Source organism: Peromyscus eremicus, chromosome 16_21 (genome assembly GCF_949786415.1).
Source record: "Peromyscus eremicus chromosome 16_21, PerEre_H2_v1, whole genome shotgun sequence".
Classification (NCBI taxonomy): domain Eukaryota; kingdom Metazoa; phylum Chordata; class Mammalia; order Rodentia; family Cricetidae; genus Peromyscus; species Peromyscus eremicus.
The window spans coordinates 15580855-15594068 of NC_081432.1; the positions used below are offsets into that span (position 1 = coordinate 15580855).

At 43.3% G+C, this 13214-nt stretch overlaps 1 protein-coding gene across 1 annotated transcript in view; it reads left to right on the forward strand.

Annotated features, from left to right (window-relative positions):
* Bicc1 (BicC family RNA binding protein 1) overlaps nt 1–13214 on the forward strand; it is a 235937-nt gene that overhangs the window by 121995 nt on the left and 100728 nt on the right. Inside the window, exon 3 of the mRNA XM_059282001.1 lies at nt 11782–11851. Coding sequence (XP_059137984.1) covers nt 11782–11851 — 70 coding nt within the window. The remainder of the gene's footprint in view (nt 1–11781; nt 11852–13214) is intronic.

The following is a 13214-nucleotide window of genomic DNA, read 5'->3' on the forward strand; positions in this document are numbered from 1 at the left end:
ACTTTTAACATTTGCCTCAGAAATACCTGTGACAACCTGGTGCTTAGAGCCTGGGTTTGAAGAGACCATATTTGGAAAATACCATTCAGCCCAGAAGTCCATGAAGAGCCGGAGGAAGAAAGGACAGACTTCCGCTTTAGGGATGCTGGGGCAGCGAGTGGCCAGCTTTGGCTTGGGAGGCAGTGGTGGAGTTCCAGAGAGGAAATGAAATCCTCTCCCCCTCTGAATTCTTGACTCCAGGTCTGCAGCCATGCACTCACTGCTGGTGACAGAATTCACAAATGACAAGATAGATTTAAGGAGTTCTGGGGGGAAGGCTGTGCTCTGGGCGGGTCGTGGCGTGAGCACTAAAGCAGAGCAACCCTTGCGCAGGCTTTACAGACAAAAGTAAATGTAAATGTGAGTTCCCCATCACATGGCAGAAGAAAGGGTGGGAAAGGCGTGATTCTGGGGCAGATCGCTAGTGTGTAGGAAGTCTGTCTTGTCCTTCCTTCCTTCCTTCCTTCCTTCCTTCCTTCCTTCCTTCCTTCCTTCCTTCCTTCCTTCCTTCCTTTTTTCCTCCCTCCCTCTCTCCCTTCTTCCCTTCCTTCTTTCCTCCTTTTCTTCCTTCCTTCTTTCCTTTCTTCTTTTTAGATGTATATGGTGACTGTTTCTCAGGGCACCTTTAGAATCAGGCTGGGCTAAGGGAAGCAGAATTGAGGTATGTCAGATAAACAAGTATGGCTGTCCCCAGCAGGCGAGGAAGAACAGGCCCTTACAGCCAGACAGGCCAACTCTGCCTGTTTTAATTAGACCGAATCCATCTGGCCTAGGGTTAGTGCTTCAGAGTGGATTTTTTCACTCCTTCCATTTTTTTTTATCTCTTCTATTATTTATTTTATTTTTAAAATTAAATGCCTCCTTTGTCTCTTTCAGATTCATGGCCTCTTCTTTTTCAGTAATTGTTGGTATGTGTGTGTGTGTGTGTATGTGTGTATACATATATATACACATACATATATATTCCTAATACATATATATATATATATATATATACATATACATAATACACACACACACACACACACACACACACTCCTAAATATAGCCTGCTCAGTCTGTATGATGTTGCTCGTATGTGTAAGTTTTCAGGGCTGACCATTTGGTATTGGATCAACAGTTGGTTGATCCCTGGGGAAGACTGTTTCTCTCTCTCAGCATTCCTTACTTGCCTGTAGTTCTCGGTCTAGGGATGAGGCCTCTTAGGGTCTTTCTCTCATCCATGTCTGTGGGTGCCCTTGCTCAGCTCACATTTGGACAGTCATGTTGGTGAGACTTTATGGGTATAGCTCCTGACATTACTAGGAGACACAATTTCACAGCAAACTCCCTGATCCTCTGGCCCTTAGGGTCTTTCTGCCCTGTCTTACAAAGTAGTTTTGCCTTCGCTGTTTAGGACTTTTCAAAATGAGATGCATTATCTAGTATAAAAACAACTTTCAAGTTTGTTCTCCCTCTCCCTCTCCATCTCCACCTCTCCTTCCTCTCTCCCTCCCTCCCCCCTTCCTCCTTCCCTCCCTCTCTCCCCCCTTCCTCTCTCCCTCCCTCCCACCTTTCCTTCTCCACCTTTTTAAGGCAAAGCAGCAGGCTGATAGGTAGATAGTCTGACTACTGTTACCACACCTGGAAGGTCAGATTTGCCTTTGAGTGTCAATTGAGTCCTTCTGATTTAGCCTCTGAGGAGATGGAGTGACAGGGAGATGACTTATAGGCAAAGCCAAGACTGAGGAACATTCCTGACCCATAGTTCCATGCCCTTTCTTTTCCCAAGGGTTAGGTGGGGATACAGCCTGCCTCAGAAGGTCTTACCATTGGAGTGGAGGTCAGTTTATGTACCTAGTAGCCTATGGGGGTGCTGTGTGTGTGTGTGTGTGTGTGTGTGTGTGTGTGTGTGCATGTGCGCGCATACCACATGCTCAGTAATGTATCCCAGCTTAGTGTAAATGACCTTTTTTAGAGTACAATATGTTAAACATTGCTAGCAAACAGTTTATACAGAGTCAAGCATTTTATGATCTTCCACTTCTTAAGGAAACATACAGCTGTTCAAGTGTTCAGATTAGATGTAAAAAAAAAATTCTTCTGGAAGATTCCCTCAGTCTTTAATTTGGAAGAGAAGGAGGTTTCACCTCACTGCAGGAGCTCTGATGGATACTGGTGTATGGGACCAGGTGCACAGACTTACATAATAGGGAATTTTCAAGCTTGCCTTCTCTCTGTAGTGAGTCCGCTCCTGGGACCTTTTGAGTATCACTGAATGAGCTTAGGAAGTTGATGTAAAAGTTACTTTCCACTCAAGTGGTTCCCCCCCCCCCCAACAAATTCAGTGTTTTGAATGTGACCTTGAGGTTTTCCATGGATGAAAAGAGTCTTGAAATTCAGTGGTCACAGTGAGCTTCCCTACGTCATTTCTATTTTATGGAAAGTGCATTTCATGGAAGACCTTGGTGCAGATGCAGCCGAATAGGAAGTCTCCTATTTGGGAAAACTCGGCTTTATGGATGCTACTGTTTCCCGGGCTCAGTTACCACTCTTGTTCACGCACATGGCTTGTGTTGGGCTGTTTAGTACCTAGGAAGTTATGAAAGGGGCCTCCCCCCCAAGATGGGTAGATGTGCCTTGTTCAATATGCTTACAGGTCAGACCGAAGAAGAGTCTAGAAACTCAAGATGAACCTTACCATGAGTTCATTTAACCCCACCAACAGGAGGGCTCTAAGATAAGATGATGCCTAGGTGTTGATGTGAACAGTTACTAAGTTTCATTTTAGAATTTCATAAGTTTTAAAATAAGAGAATAAAATCTGTAGAAAGCCACATGTTACTGAGGGAGTAGTTAACGGTTTGTATAATGACGAAAACACTTCAGAGTGGTCATGAGCTTGCTTCTATACTAACAACGAAATCACATTTCTTTTTTTTTTTTTTAAGATTTATTTATTGATTACATAATACAGAAGAGGGTGCCAGATCTCATTACTGATGGTTGTGAGCCACCATGTAGGTGCTGGGAATTGAACTCAGGACCTCTGGAAGAGCAGTCGGTGCTCTTAACCTCTAAGCTATCTCTCTAGCCTCGAAATCACATTTCTGAAAGTGTGACAGTAGTTTCCTGAATGATGCATATGAATAAGTAGGTAATTGTTAGTGTTACTAAATGAAAAGATCTAAAAATTAGTATATATGGAAGCGCTTGCCACATTTAAAGGCCCTCCAACAATTGGTTGAATGAGGTGGGTGTGCAGCATTTCAGTTTGCAGTGAGTTTTAGAAATTCAGCTTATAAGTTTTACTTGGCAGAATGTTTTGGCTTTATTCTCTGAAGATTAATATTTAGTAAAACTTGCTGAAGCCTCTTATAATTTGTCACTGCTGGTGTTTGTAGAGGAGAGGGTCTGGGGGGTTTTATTTAATTAAAAACTTCTGTGCATGATAGTAGAAATGAAAGCTGTGTACAGTATTCCTAGGGAAATACATCAAAATGTATTACATGACACATGGTACGTGCTACAGTTACATACTGCTTAAATGTCAGAGAGTCTCCATAGCATTAAACATAGCAAACAGAATCCCATTTTATATATAAAAAATTTTCTTTCATAAAAGTTTTATTTATTTCGTGTATGCGGTTGCTTTGCCTGTAACTATGTCTGGGCACCATGTGTGTATGGTGGCCGAGGAGGCCAAAAGCTGCCAGTGCCCTTAACCACTGAGCCATCTCTTCAGTCCCAGCCCCAGCAGCTTTTGGAGAGAACCTGGGTTCAGTTCCCAGCACCCACTTGGTGGCTCACAACTGCCTGTAACTTTAGGTTCTGAGGTTCAATACCTTCTTCTGGCCTCCAGATTCCAAGCCAGGCAGGAAGAACCACACGATTTTGATTGTAGCTGGGACTTGACTGCGTACTCTGCCCCTAAAACTATGAATTCTGATTTCTTCAACTGCAGATAGGTTTCAGAAGTCATATATATCTATACGGTTATTATATGAAGCAGAATCAAGAAGGGTGTATGAACACTAGGAATGTGAGAGGCAACAATGGCATGAAGAACCAAATAGATATCTTGGTTTAAGAGGAAGCCAACGGGACCCTCTAATGTCCCAGCAAAATAAACATTTTTAGCTTTCAGACAACCGTCCTGTAAGAGTTTACTATGTTCTCCTCTTCTCTTGCTTGGCTTCCTTCATGGAGTGACGTGAGGGAAACTAACTTTCAATCACTTCCTACGTGTAACAACTAGGGAAACAGTCTCCTTCATGTGGGCAGATTGCTTCTCTAGTGATACGAGGGTCGTGGTGCACAGACATGTTGGTCTTTCCAAGAAGCAGGCTGGAGGTGGCACCCAGCTGGTAGCCATTGGGTGAGTGTTGAATGGATTGGAGTAGAGGTTTCCAGTTAGGGAGTCCAGTGTTCTTTGCCTGGCCCGAGAATACACATCTCAAGTAAAGTTGGCGTAAACCTAACTTGCCTTGAGTTGGTCTCAGGTGCTGATTACTCATCTGTGGACTTTCAACTTTTCGCCTGGGTGGGAGGCTCTGGTGAAATAAACAAGTTGGTAGACTGACTGTTCTTGGTTTGGCACGGGATGCCTTCACCTGTAATGTATTATCCTGTAATTGCTGCAAACTTGCAAAATGGGAAGTTTCGTGACGCCTCCTTCTTCGTGGCATACAAATTGAAATTTCCTGGAGATGGGGGAAATCTGCGATGAGCACTGTAGACTTTAACTGGAATGGCTTTTTTTTTTTTTTTAATCAGACACTTGAAGAACTTGATAAGATTATGCTTGCTTATTTTGTTCTAACTTTAGCAGTTTATTTTAGGGTGGTAAAATTATGTAGTTTGTTGTAAATCTCTGAAATAAAAAAAAAAAAAATAATTGGTGGAAATTTCCAAACAGTTAAAAAATATTTGCCAGGCGGTGGTGGCGCATGTCTTTAATCCCAGCACTGGGGAGGCAGAGGCAGGCAGATCTCTGTGAGTTCGAGGCCAGCCTGGGCTACAGAGTGAGTTCCAGGACAGGCTCCAAAGCTACACAGAGAAACCCTTTCTTGAAACCCCCCCCCCCAATTTTTTTTTCAGTATAAATATTACCACCTCTTCCCGCCTAAATCTCCACTCACCCCCTCATAAACTTCAGCCAAAACAGAGACATGTAATTTCCTATTTATTAAGGATTCTTATAGTGTAGGAAAGTGAGGCACCAGTCTCGGGGGATGGAACATAACTCCTTGTTTATAAAGATTTAAACAGGAGCATGTGTTTTTATCTGCACCCTATGCCTGTTAACTGGGCTCACACCCATGGCTGGCTAGGTCATAGGACTGAGGGAGGAACTTAGCGCTCTTATTCTGCTAAATGGACATAGTAATAAACTGCCCCCTAAGTTCTTAAGTCCATCTCTCGGCCCTCATCAGAGGACCATTTTGCGTTTGATTTTTACTTTTTGCAGTGAATAGTGATTGATGCAGAGACCTAAACTGTTAAAGCTCGCAGAGAGCAAGAGACAGTGGAGTGCACAGCTCTAAATGGGATATCTGTATCACCTACCCTTCCCCCAGGGCTCAGCAATCTTTGCGGAAGAGGGGACAGGAAGATTGTAAGAGGCGGAAGTCGTGGGACTGCAGATGGGGAAGGGCGACTCAGTTTTCTTCAAGCATCCAGCCCCTGAAAGGCAGCTCAGGCTCCCATAGATGGTCCTACATGTACACACAGGCAACCTAAGAGGACATAAAGAGAACACATGGATTTGGGAGGAGGGAAGTGATGCGGGTATAGAGGAGGAATTGGAGGGTTTTATGTATGTAGGAAATTCTCAGTCAATAAAGAAGTGAAAATGTACATATGAATTAGGAAGTTAAAGTGAGTGGTTTTGTATGTACCTAGCTAGCATGTCCTCTCCATATTTTAATTCATATGGTGAAAATTGATACTCTTAGGAATAATATTTTTTTGCTATAAATATTTGCTATCCACCAAACCTGATAGTAGTATAATAATTGAGTTGTGACTCAATTTTTTGTATTATTTATATTCTATAAGTGATGAACATAGTAAGCCTAACAGAAACTTATAAGTTATTTATTCAGATGTACTGTGGATATCGCTCTGTATAAATGCTGATTGGCCAGTAGCCAGGCAGGAAGTATAGGCGGGACAAGCAGAGAAGAGAATGATGGAAAGTGGAAGGCTGAGGCAGAGAGAGGCTGCAAGCCGCCGCTGCCGTGAAAAGCAAGATGTAAGGTACTACTGGTAAGCCACGAGCCACATGGCAACTTATAGACTAATAGATATGGGTTAGTTTAAGATAAAAGAACTAGATCACAAGAAGCCTGCCACGGCCATACAGTTTGTAAGCAATATAAGTCTCTGTGTTTACTTGGTTGGGTCTGAGCGGCTGCAGGACTGGCGGGTGAGAGAGATTTGTCCTGACTGTGGGCCAGGCAGGACTGGAGAAAACTCCAGCCACACAGATGGTTATGTTTGGAATTTGGAGTGTCAGTCTTTTGACCTAGCAGAGGACACCACCTGTGGATGTGTGGGGTCACATCTACAGCCATCCTGTAATGCATGTGGCCCACCAGAAACAGGCTGAACATAGCTGCCTTCGATGGCCTTTTCAAAATCTCCTCTTTTGTCATATCATGGAGGATTTCTTCATGTTATAAGGGAGCTGACTTAAGTCAGAATGAGTCTCTGAAAACTTCATGGTGTGCTGGCCATGATGTTGCATACCTGTAATTCCAGGAACCCCAAATTTGAGGGGCTGAGGCAGGAGAATCAAGAACTTGAAGCCAGCCTGGGCTAAAAAGTGAAACTTGGTCTCAAAAAATAATTTAAGGCATGATTTAATAGTCACCGAAAGTTATTCACAATGCGGTGTTTATTCTTTGAGTTTTAGGAAGGTGGAAATAAGCAATATTAGTATTTTAAGAACCCAGATCTCGGCGCTAGGGAGACAGCTCAGTTGGTAATGCGCTTACTGCACAAGTGTGAGCACCTGAGTTGGACACTTAGCACTCACGTAGAAAGCTGGGCATAGTGGCATGCATCTGTGACCTCAGTGCTGGGGGGCGGGGTGTACAATCGAATCCTTGGACCTTCGTGGCCAGAAATTCTTCATAAATTGGTGAGTTCTAGGCGCCGTGAGAGACTCTGTCTCAAAAGTAAGGCAGAGGGCCAGCAAGATGGCTCTGCAGGCAGAGGTGCTTGTCACCAAGTCTGTTGGCCTGAGCTCACTTGATGGAAGGAGAGACACACTTGATTGATCGGGAGAACCAACTCCTGAAAGTTGTAATCAGACCTCCAGACACTCACCGTGATGGGTGTACCACCCTCCACCACCTGTGCACACAAAATAGGTAAATGAAAAATAAAAGGTGGGGATTGATAGAAGATGGAATCTGATGTTGACCTCTGACCTCCATAGACACACACACACACACACACACACACACACACACACACACACACATACATACACATGCACACACACACAATCTATCTTGAACTCACTTTCAGGTTTGTTTTTCTTTTCTTTTTCTTAAGCATGTTTCTCTTCCAAGGTTTTGTGGCTTGGCATACCTTTGCATTCTGTAGCTTAGCTGACACAATGGTATTTATAGTTTTATTTCCACAAGGAAGCAAGAGGCATTTTAGGCTGTTTCCCAACTTTGAGGTCAGTTTTCACACAGCTGAAGACACCAGCATCCTTCTGGGAGAGAGATGGTCAGAATTAGCCACTTAATCCAATTAGTCCTTGGATGGAGACTGAACGTTTTGGCGGAGTATTGACTTACATTCGAACTAAGGCTCCCAGCAGGTTTCTGGGAAGTGACTTCCTGGTCAAGTTTGTAGTAACTAAATGACTTCGGGAAACACATGAGACTCTCTTGAAGAGAAGTCAGTGTTTCCACCCACTGTAAAGCCACAAAATTTTTTTCCTATCCCTGTAATTAAAAAAAAAAAAAATGCTTCTTTTATGTTTATAGAAGGTGAATTGGAGTCAGCAGTTTGTTCTTTGGGCTTTGGTTGTGTGGTACATAGAAATAGGCACAGCAAAAGTCTCTCTCTCTCTTTCTCTCTCTCTCTCTCTCTCTCTCTCTCTCTCTCTCTCTCTCTCTCTCTCTCTCTCTCTCTCTCACACACACACACACACACACACACACACACACACACACACACCAGAAAACAAAACAACCTAGAATCATTTTTCTAGAAGTCACTTCAGATGTTTTCTTTTTCCTCCTGAGACTGAGATGTTCATGTTCTTTGCCGAGGGGCTTGTAGTGTCTTCCATTCCCCTCATCTTCCTGAGTTCATCTTTTCCAGTCCTCCTTTGCTCCACTTAGGACACCTTTTTGCGTAGCTAGCTGCATGCACATCCTTGGGGCTGCTTCGTGTGCTGGTGTCAGCCCCATCTCTCTGGCACTTCTTCTGTGAATCGTGCTAGGCTTCCTGAACCCCTTTGTCCCTCCCCCTGGCTTTCCTGCTGCCAGCTCTGCTGAGATACCTTTAGAGCATGCCCTGCCATCCCTGAAGAGACTGGCTTGAGTTATCAGCTTAACCGATAAGCTCTTAAGGGAAGCTTCTAACTCCCCAGAAGTGGAGTAAGTTGCTCCGTCCTGCTTAGCTTCTTACCTGGTGGTCAGTCATCATTAGCAAATGATAGCCAGTCACAGGAGCCTCATGGTCTTGGTCTGCGTCTGTTTGGGGACTTACCTCTATATGTGGATGGTAGGAATCTGTCTCCTTCCTGGTGGCATATTCTTAGACTCAGAGTCTCTCACCTGTGCTGAAAGATGCTCTTTCCCCGTGTCATTTTGACTTCCCCTTGTGCACTCCTCCTATGTGAGGGACTGTTTCTGTACCCTTTCTGATAGCGCTCAGCACCAGGAAGCATTTCCTGGGTCAGGATTCCATCTATCTCCTCAAGTCCTTGTGACCACTCTAGAAGTAGATTTAACAAATAATTTTCCAGAGATGGAAAATGAGACAGAGAGGTGACACCCGACTCCAGGTGGATAACTAGATTAGGACATTATTAAAGTCATTTGTCCAGACATGACTGGCACTTGCTGTGTGCAGAGCAGTGGGCATACTTTTTATTTTTCAAACTGAACTAGTAAATCCAGAAGGCAAGAGGATGTTTGCTTGACATAAGCATAAGAAAGGAATCGAGTCTAGCAAGGAGTAGGAATGATTCCAGCTGGGTGATGTAAGGATGGGGGGAATGGTACCTTGAGCAGGTGAGACCTGAAGGCTGAGTGTGAGAGGGAGCTTGGACATGAACAGTTTGGAAGAGAGACCATTGGCAGGTCCTGAAGTGGGGAAGCCCAGAGGGGACATCTACGGGACAGCTGAGTAGAGGCAGTTGAAGAAGATAGAATTTTTTATTTATTATTTATTCATTTATTTTTGAAAAGATTTGTTGTGACTATATTTAGGAATATATATGTCTCCATATATGGGATGTAACAACAAAGAAAAAAGAGATCGTACATTTGAAAGAGAGCAAGGAGGCATGTAGGGGAGGGTGAGGGGGGAAGAAAGGGAAGGGGGAATGATATAATTGTATTAGAATCTCAAAAGTAAAAGGAATATTTTTTTTTAAAAGACAAAAATATTTGGCTTTTCTGCTGTGTTTATTTATGTGTACCATGTGTGTGCATCGCCCACAGAGGCTACGGATGGTTGTGAGCCACCATGTGGTTGCTGGGAACAGAACTCAGGCCCTCTGCAAGAGAGCAGCAAGTGCCCTTAACCACTGAGCCACCCTCCCCTTTTAAATTTTATGTTTTAATATTCCTGTAGAGTTGGGCTCAGGTGTCACACCCACTCTGTAATCACAGCCCTTGGGAGGCTGAAGCAGGCAGACCACAGATTTGAGGTCAACAAAGGTGAGACCCTGTCTCAAAACAACAGAGAACTCTTTCCATATATATATGAATGATAAAATAATGACATTGTAGAGTTAACTTACCAAATTCATGCTGATGGCAACTTAGTTAATTAGTAAAGATGAGCAGGCAAGGACCAGGTCTCAGTATGAGGGCAAGAGGCTCACCTTCCTTCTGAGTCAGATCAGTATGTAGACCAAGCAAAGGCCATGGTGGGTCTTGCTTTTTGTTTTCTTGCTCTTAAATAGAAATATTTTTCCAAGAAAAACAGCAGTGTAGACACTGGGCCAGGCGACCAGTGAGCACTACAAACAAGTCAGCGGCAACATACAAGTGATGTTTGACCTCAGCATCAGGGCCACAGTGGGGCTCTGGAGCAGCTGAGGGTTCACGTGCCCAGTCCACAGCAGGCAGCTGCTCTCTGTGCCAGCCAAGTGCTGCCATGAATTCCTTGTGTGGGATCCACTAGGTTTTCCAGAAAATCAGAGATTTGAATTGCTAGGCCAGATTCTTGGACCTTCAAATGTTGGCCCAACTCCTGACACCCCTGACAATGGACAGACAGAATGTACGGGAAGGCTGCCAGCCTGAGACATCTGCTGTGAGCTAGTTGATGCCTAGATGAAGGAGACTCGGTGATGGATGATGTGTATTAACCATTTGGTCATGCCTAGTACACAGGTCCAAGGAGGAAATATTTCTGTTAATTGTGCTCTTCATGGATTCAGTTGTCTTCACCAATTGAGTTGATTTATTTAGTTAATGCTAAGACCATATTAGAAAATAAGGCCTGTCGTGGTGGCACAGGCCTTTAATCCCAACACTTAGGAGGCAGAAGCAGGCAGATCTCTGAGGCTAGCCAGGTCTACAGAGAGAATTCCAGGAGTACACAGAGAAACCCAGTCTCAAAAAACCAAAATTAAAAACAAAACAAAACCAAAAAAACCCGGCTTGTCTTGAGTAATGACTGATGGTTGCTACGAGAAGCTGTTTATTCCTGGGTTGGGGTGCATTCATGTTACAGAGTGAGCAGTCCTGTGGAACTGAGGAAGGAGGGACGCTTTGCCTTGGAGACTCTGATTTCCTTTTGGATTCGATGTCCACTTTATTGGGGTTGTTGGGTCTTGATTTCTCTGGCGGCCTGCCTAGTCATGGCCTGCCTCGCTTCCGATGCCCGCTCTTCATCTCCCCCTCACTCCTGATGCTCTAGGCTCCTCTTGGTTCCATTTCTCCTGCTGGCATTATCTGCATGTATGGGTGAGAAGAACTGTAGTGTAAACACCATCTTGGCCCACGTGAAGGATGCTGGGAAATACAGCTTTAGGAAGGGGTACTGTGTTTAGAAACGTTTCATCAGTTTTAATGAAATACAAATGTGTCCAGAGTGAGATGTTTCATTTGGGGTGGTGATGGTGGTGGGAAATCTTCGTTTAATATGGCTTAACTCATAGTTTTGTGTTACAAGCATCATGTCTGGTGTATTAACGATGGGCTTGGGTGAATTTTATTCAGTATAAGCATCTCCGATGGTCCTGGCAACAAGCTGGTTTAATTACTTGTCCCTGTACTTTTAGGTCTTGTTTCTGTTAAAACTCTGGAATCGGGGAGAGAACAACACAGACTTGGATACTTTCAATAGATTAAGGGCTTAGAAAAACATATCTCCTTTTCTCCCTCAAGCTTTTAAAAAAAAAAGTTTGCATTGTTTGAAGCTGAGTTCATTCTGTTGTATCAACACAAAGCTAGAAACATGAAAATACAATATTTTTTTATGTGTGAAAAAATCTTATCTGTAAATACAAGTTCTTAATTGAGTCAATATTTTTTCTCTTAATTGCTGACTCAGATCATGGAAGAGACACACACGCAGATTGCATGGCCGTCCAAACTGAAGATCGGAGCCAAATCCAAGAAAGGTAATTTGGGAGGAGGAGTAAGTACGTTTGAAAATTGAGATTATGGAGTTGCTGCTCGGTATTGCTGGGGACGTAAGCCTTTGTTCTGTCCACTTTTGCCCTTCAGGACTTGTCAGATAGCCGTATTTGGGGAGGATTTTTGTAATCATCATAAACAGGCAGCTTTGCAACATCGGAAAAATGTCTAAATAGCATATTAGAATAAAAAATATTTCCATAAAAGATCTTACCAGTAGCCTGTGATTTCAAGAATGTCTGTCAGATCAGTAGCTAGGGTGAATGGCGGTTCTGTGCGGGATCGTCGCCTGTGTTTCCATTGTCTAGACTTTAAAGTTATTTTGTTGTCCCTGCCTAGACCTAAGAGTCATATTTCCATGTGAATGAACCCTAGACTTCCTTTCTTGAAGGAGTCTTCTCCATCTACCTGACAGTATTAGACCCACTGCATTTTAGATGGAACTTTTCTCTGCCTTATGCCATAGGAGAGCCGCCTCGAGATGGGAGGAGACCACCCGCTTAACTTTTTCTTTTCTAGAAATCTGTGGTATTCTCAAATGTGACTTTCCAGTATGCGTTTTTAAGAATATTTTTCTTTGCAAATAGATTCTTGTTTCAACAATTCTGCTGTGTATATTTAATGAAGACTATAAATGTCTGTAGCTATCAGGAGTTAATACAAATGCCATCCAACACACAGCATTCCTGCAAGCTGAGCCCTGTCGTGTGGTCTGGCCTTTCTCTTGAGTTTGTGTTTTTGTCCCATCTCCTGTGACTTTATTGTTAACCAGTGTTTTAACACTGCACAGGGTCTCAATTTGAGTTTAGATTTCCTTCTTTCAATCTCATTTTGTACTCTCGTCTTAATGGAATATAAATATAAATGTATTATTACAGAACGTGTGTGTGTGTGCATGTGTGTGTGTGTGTGTGCATGTGTGTGTACATGTGTGTGTGTGCATGCGTGTGTGCGTGCATGTGTGTGTGTGCATGTGTGTGTGTGCGCATGTGTGTGCTTTGTAACCAAACGTGGCATGCCTATAGAAACTTCTATCAGTAAACTACGTTTTTACTTATCTCATAGTGACAAGGAATTGGGACTGTTAATGTTTAACAGTCACAATCATGCAGGATGAGTCTCCATGCATAGTTCCAAGTCTGTGTAAGCCTTGTATGTCTTTGATGCTAAAGAAGATGCTCCTAATTAATTGAGTTCAGTTGTCATGGGTGGGGCTGTTTGGTTCCCCCCTACGCAAGAGAAGAAGCCACCACCAGTGGATCATCTATCTGTTGATTTGACTGTTACAAAAAAATAAATAAATAAAAAAAATCCCCAGTGTTCCAGCTGGGTAAAGTGAAATTTAAG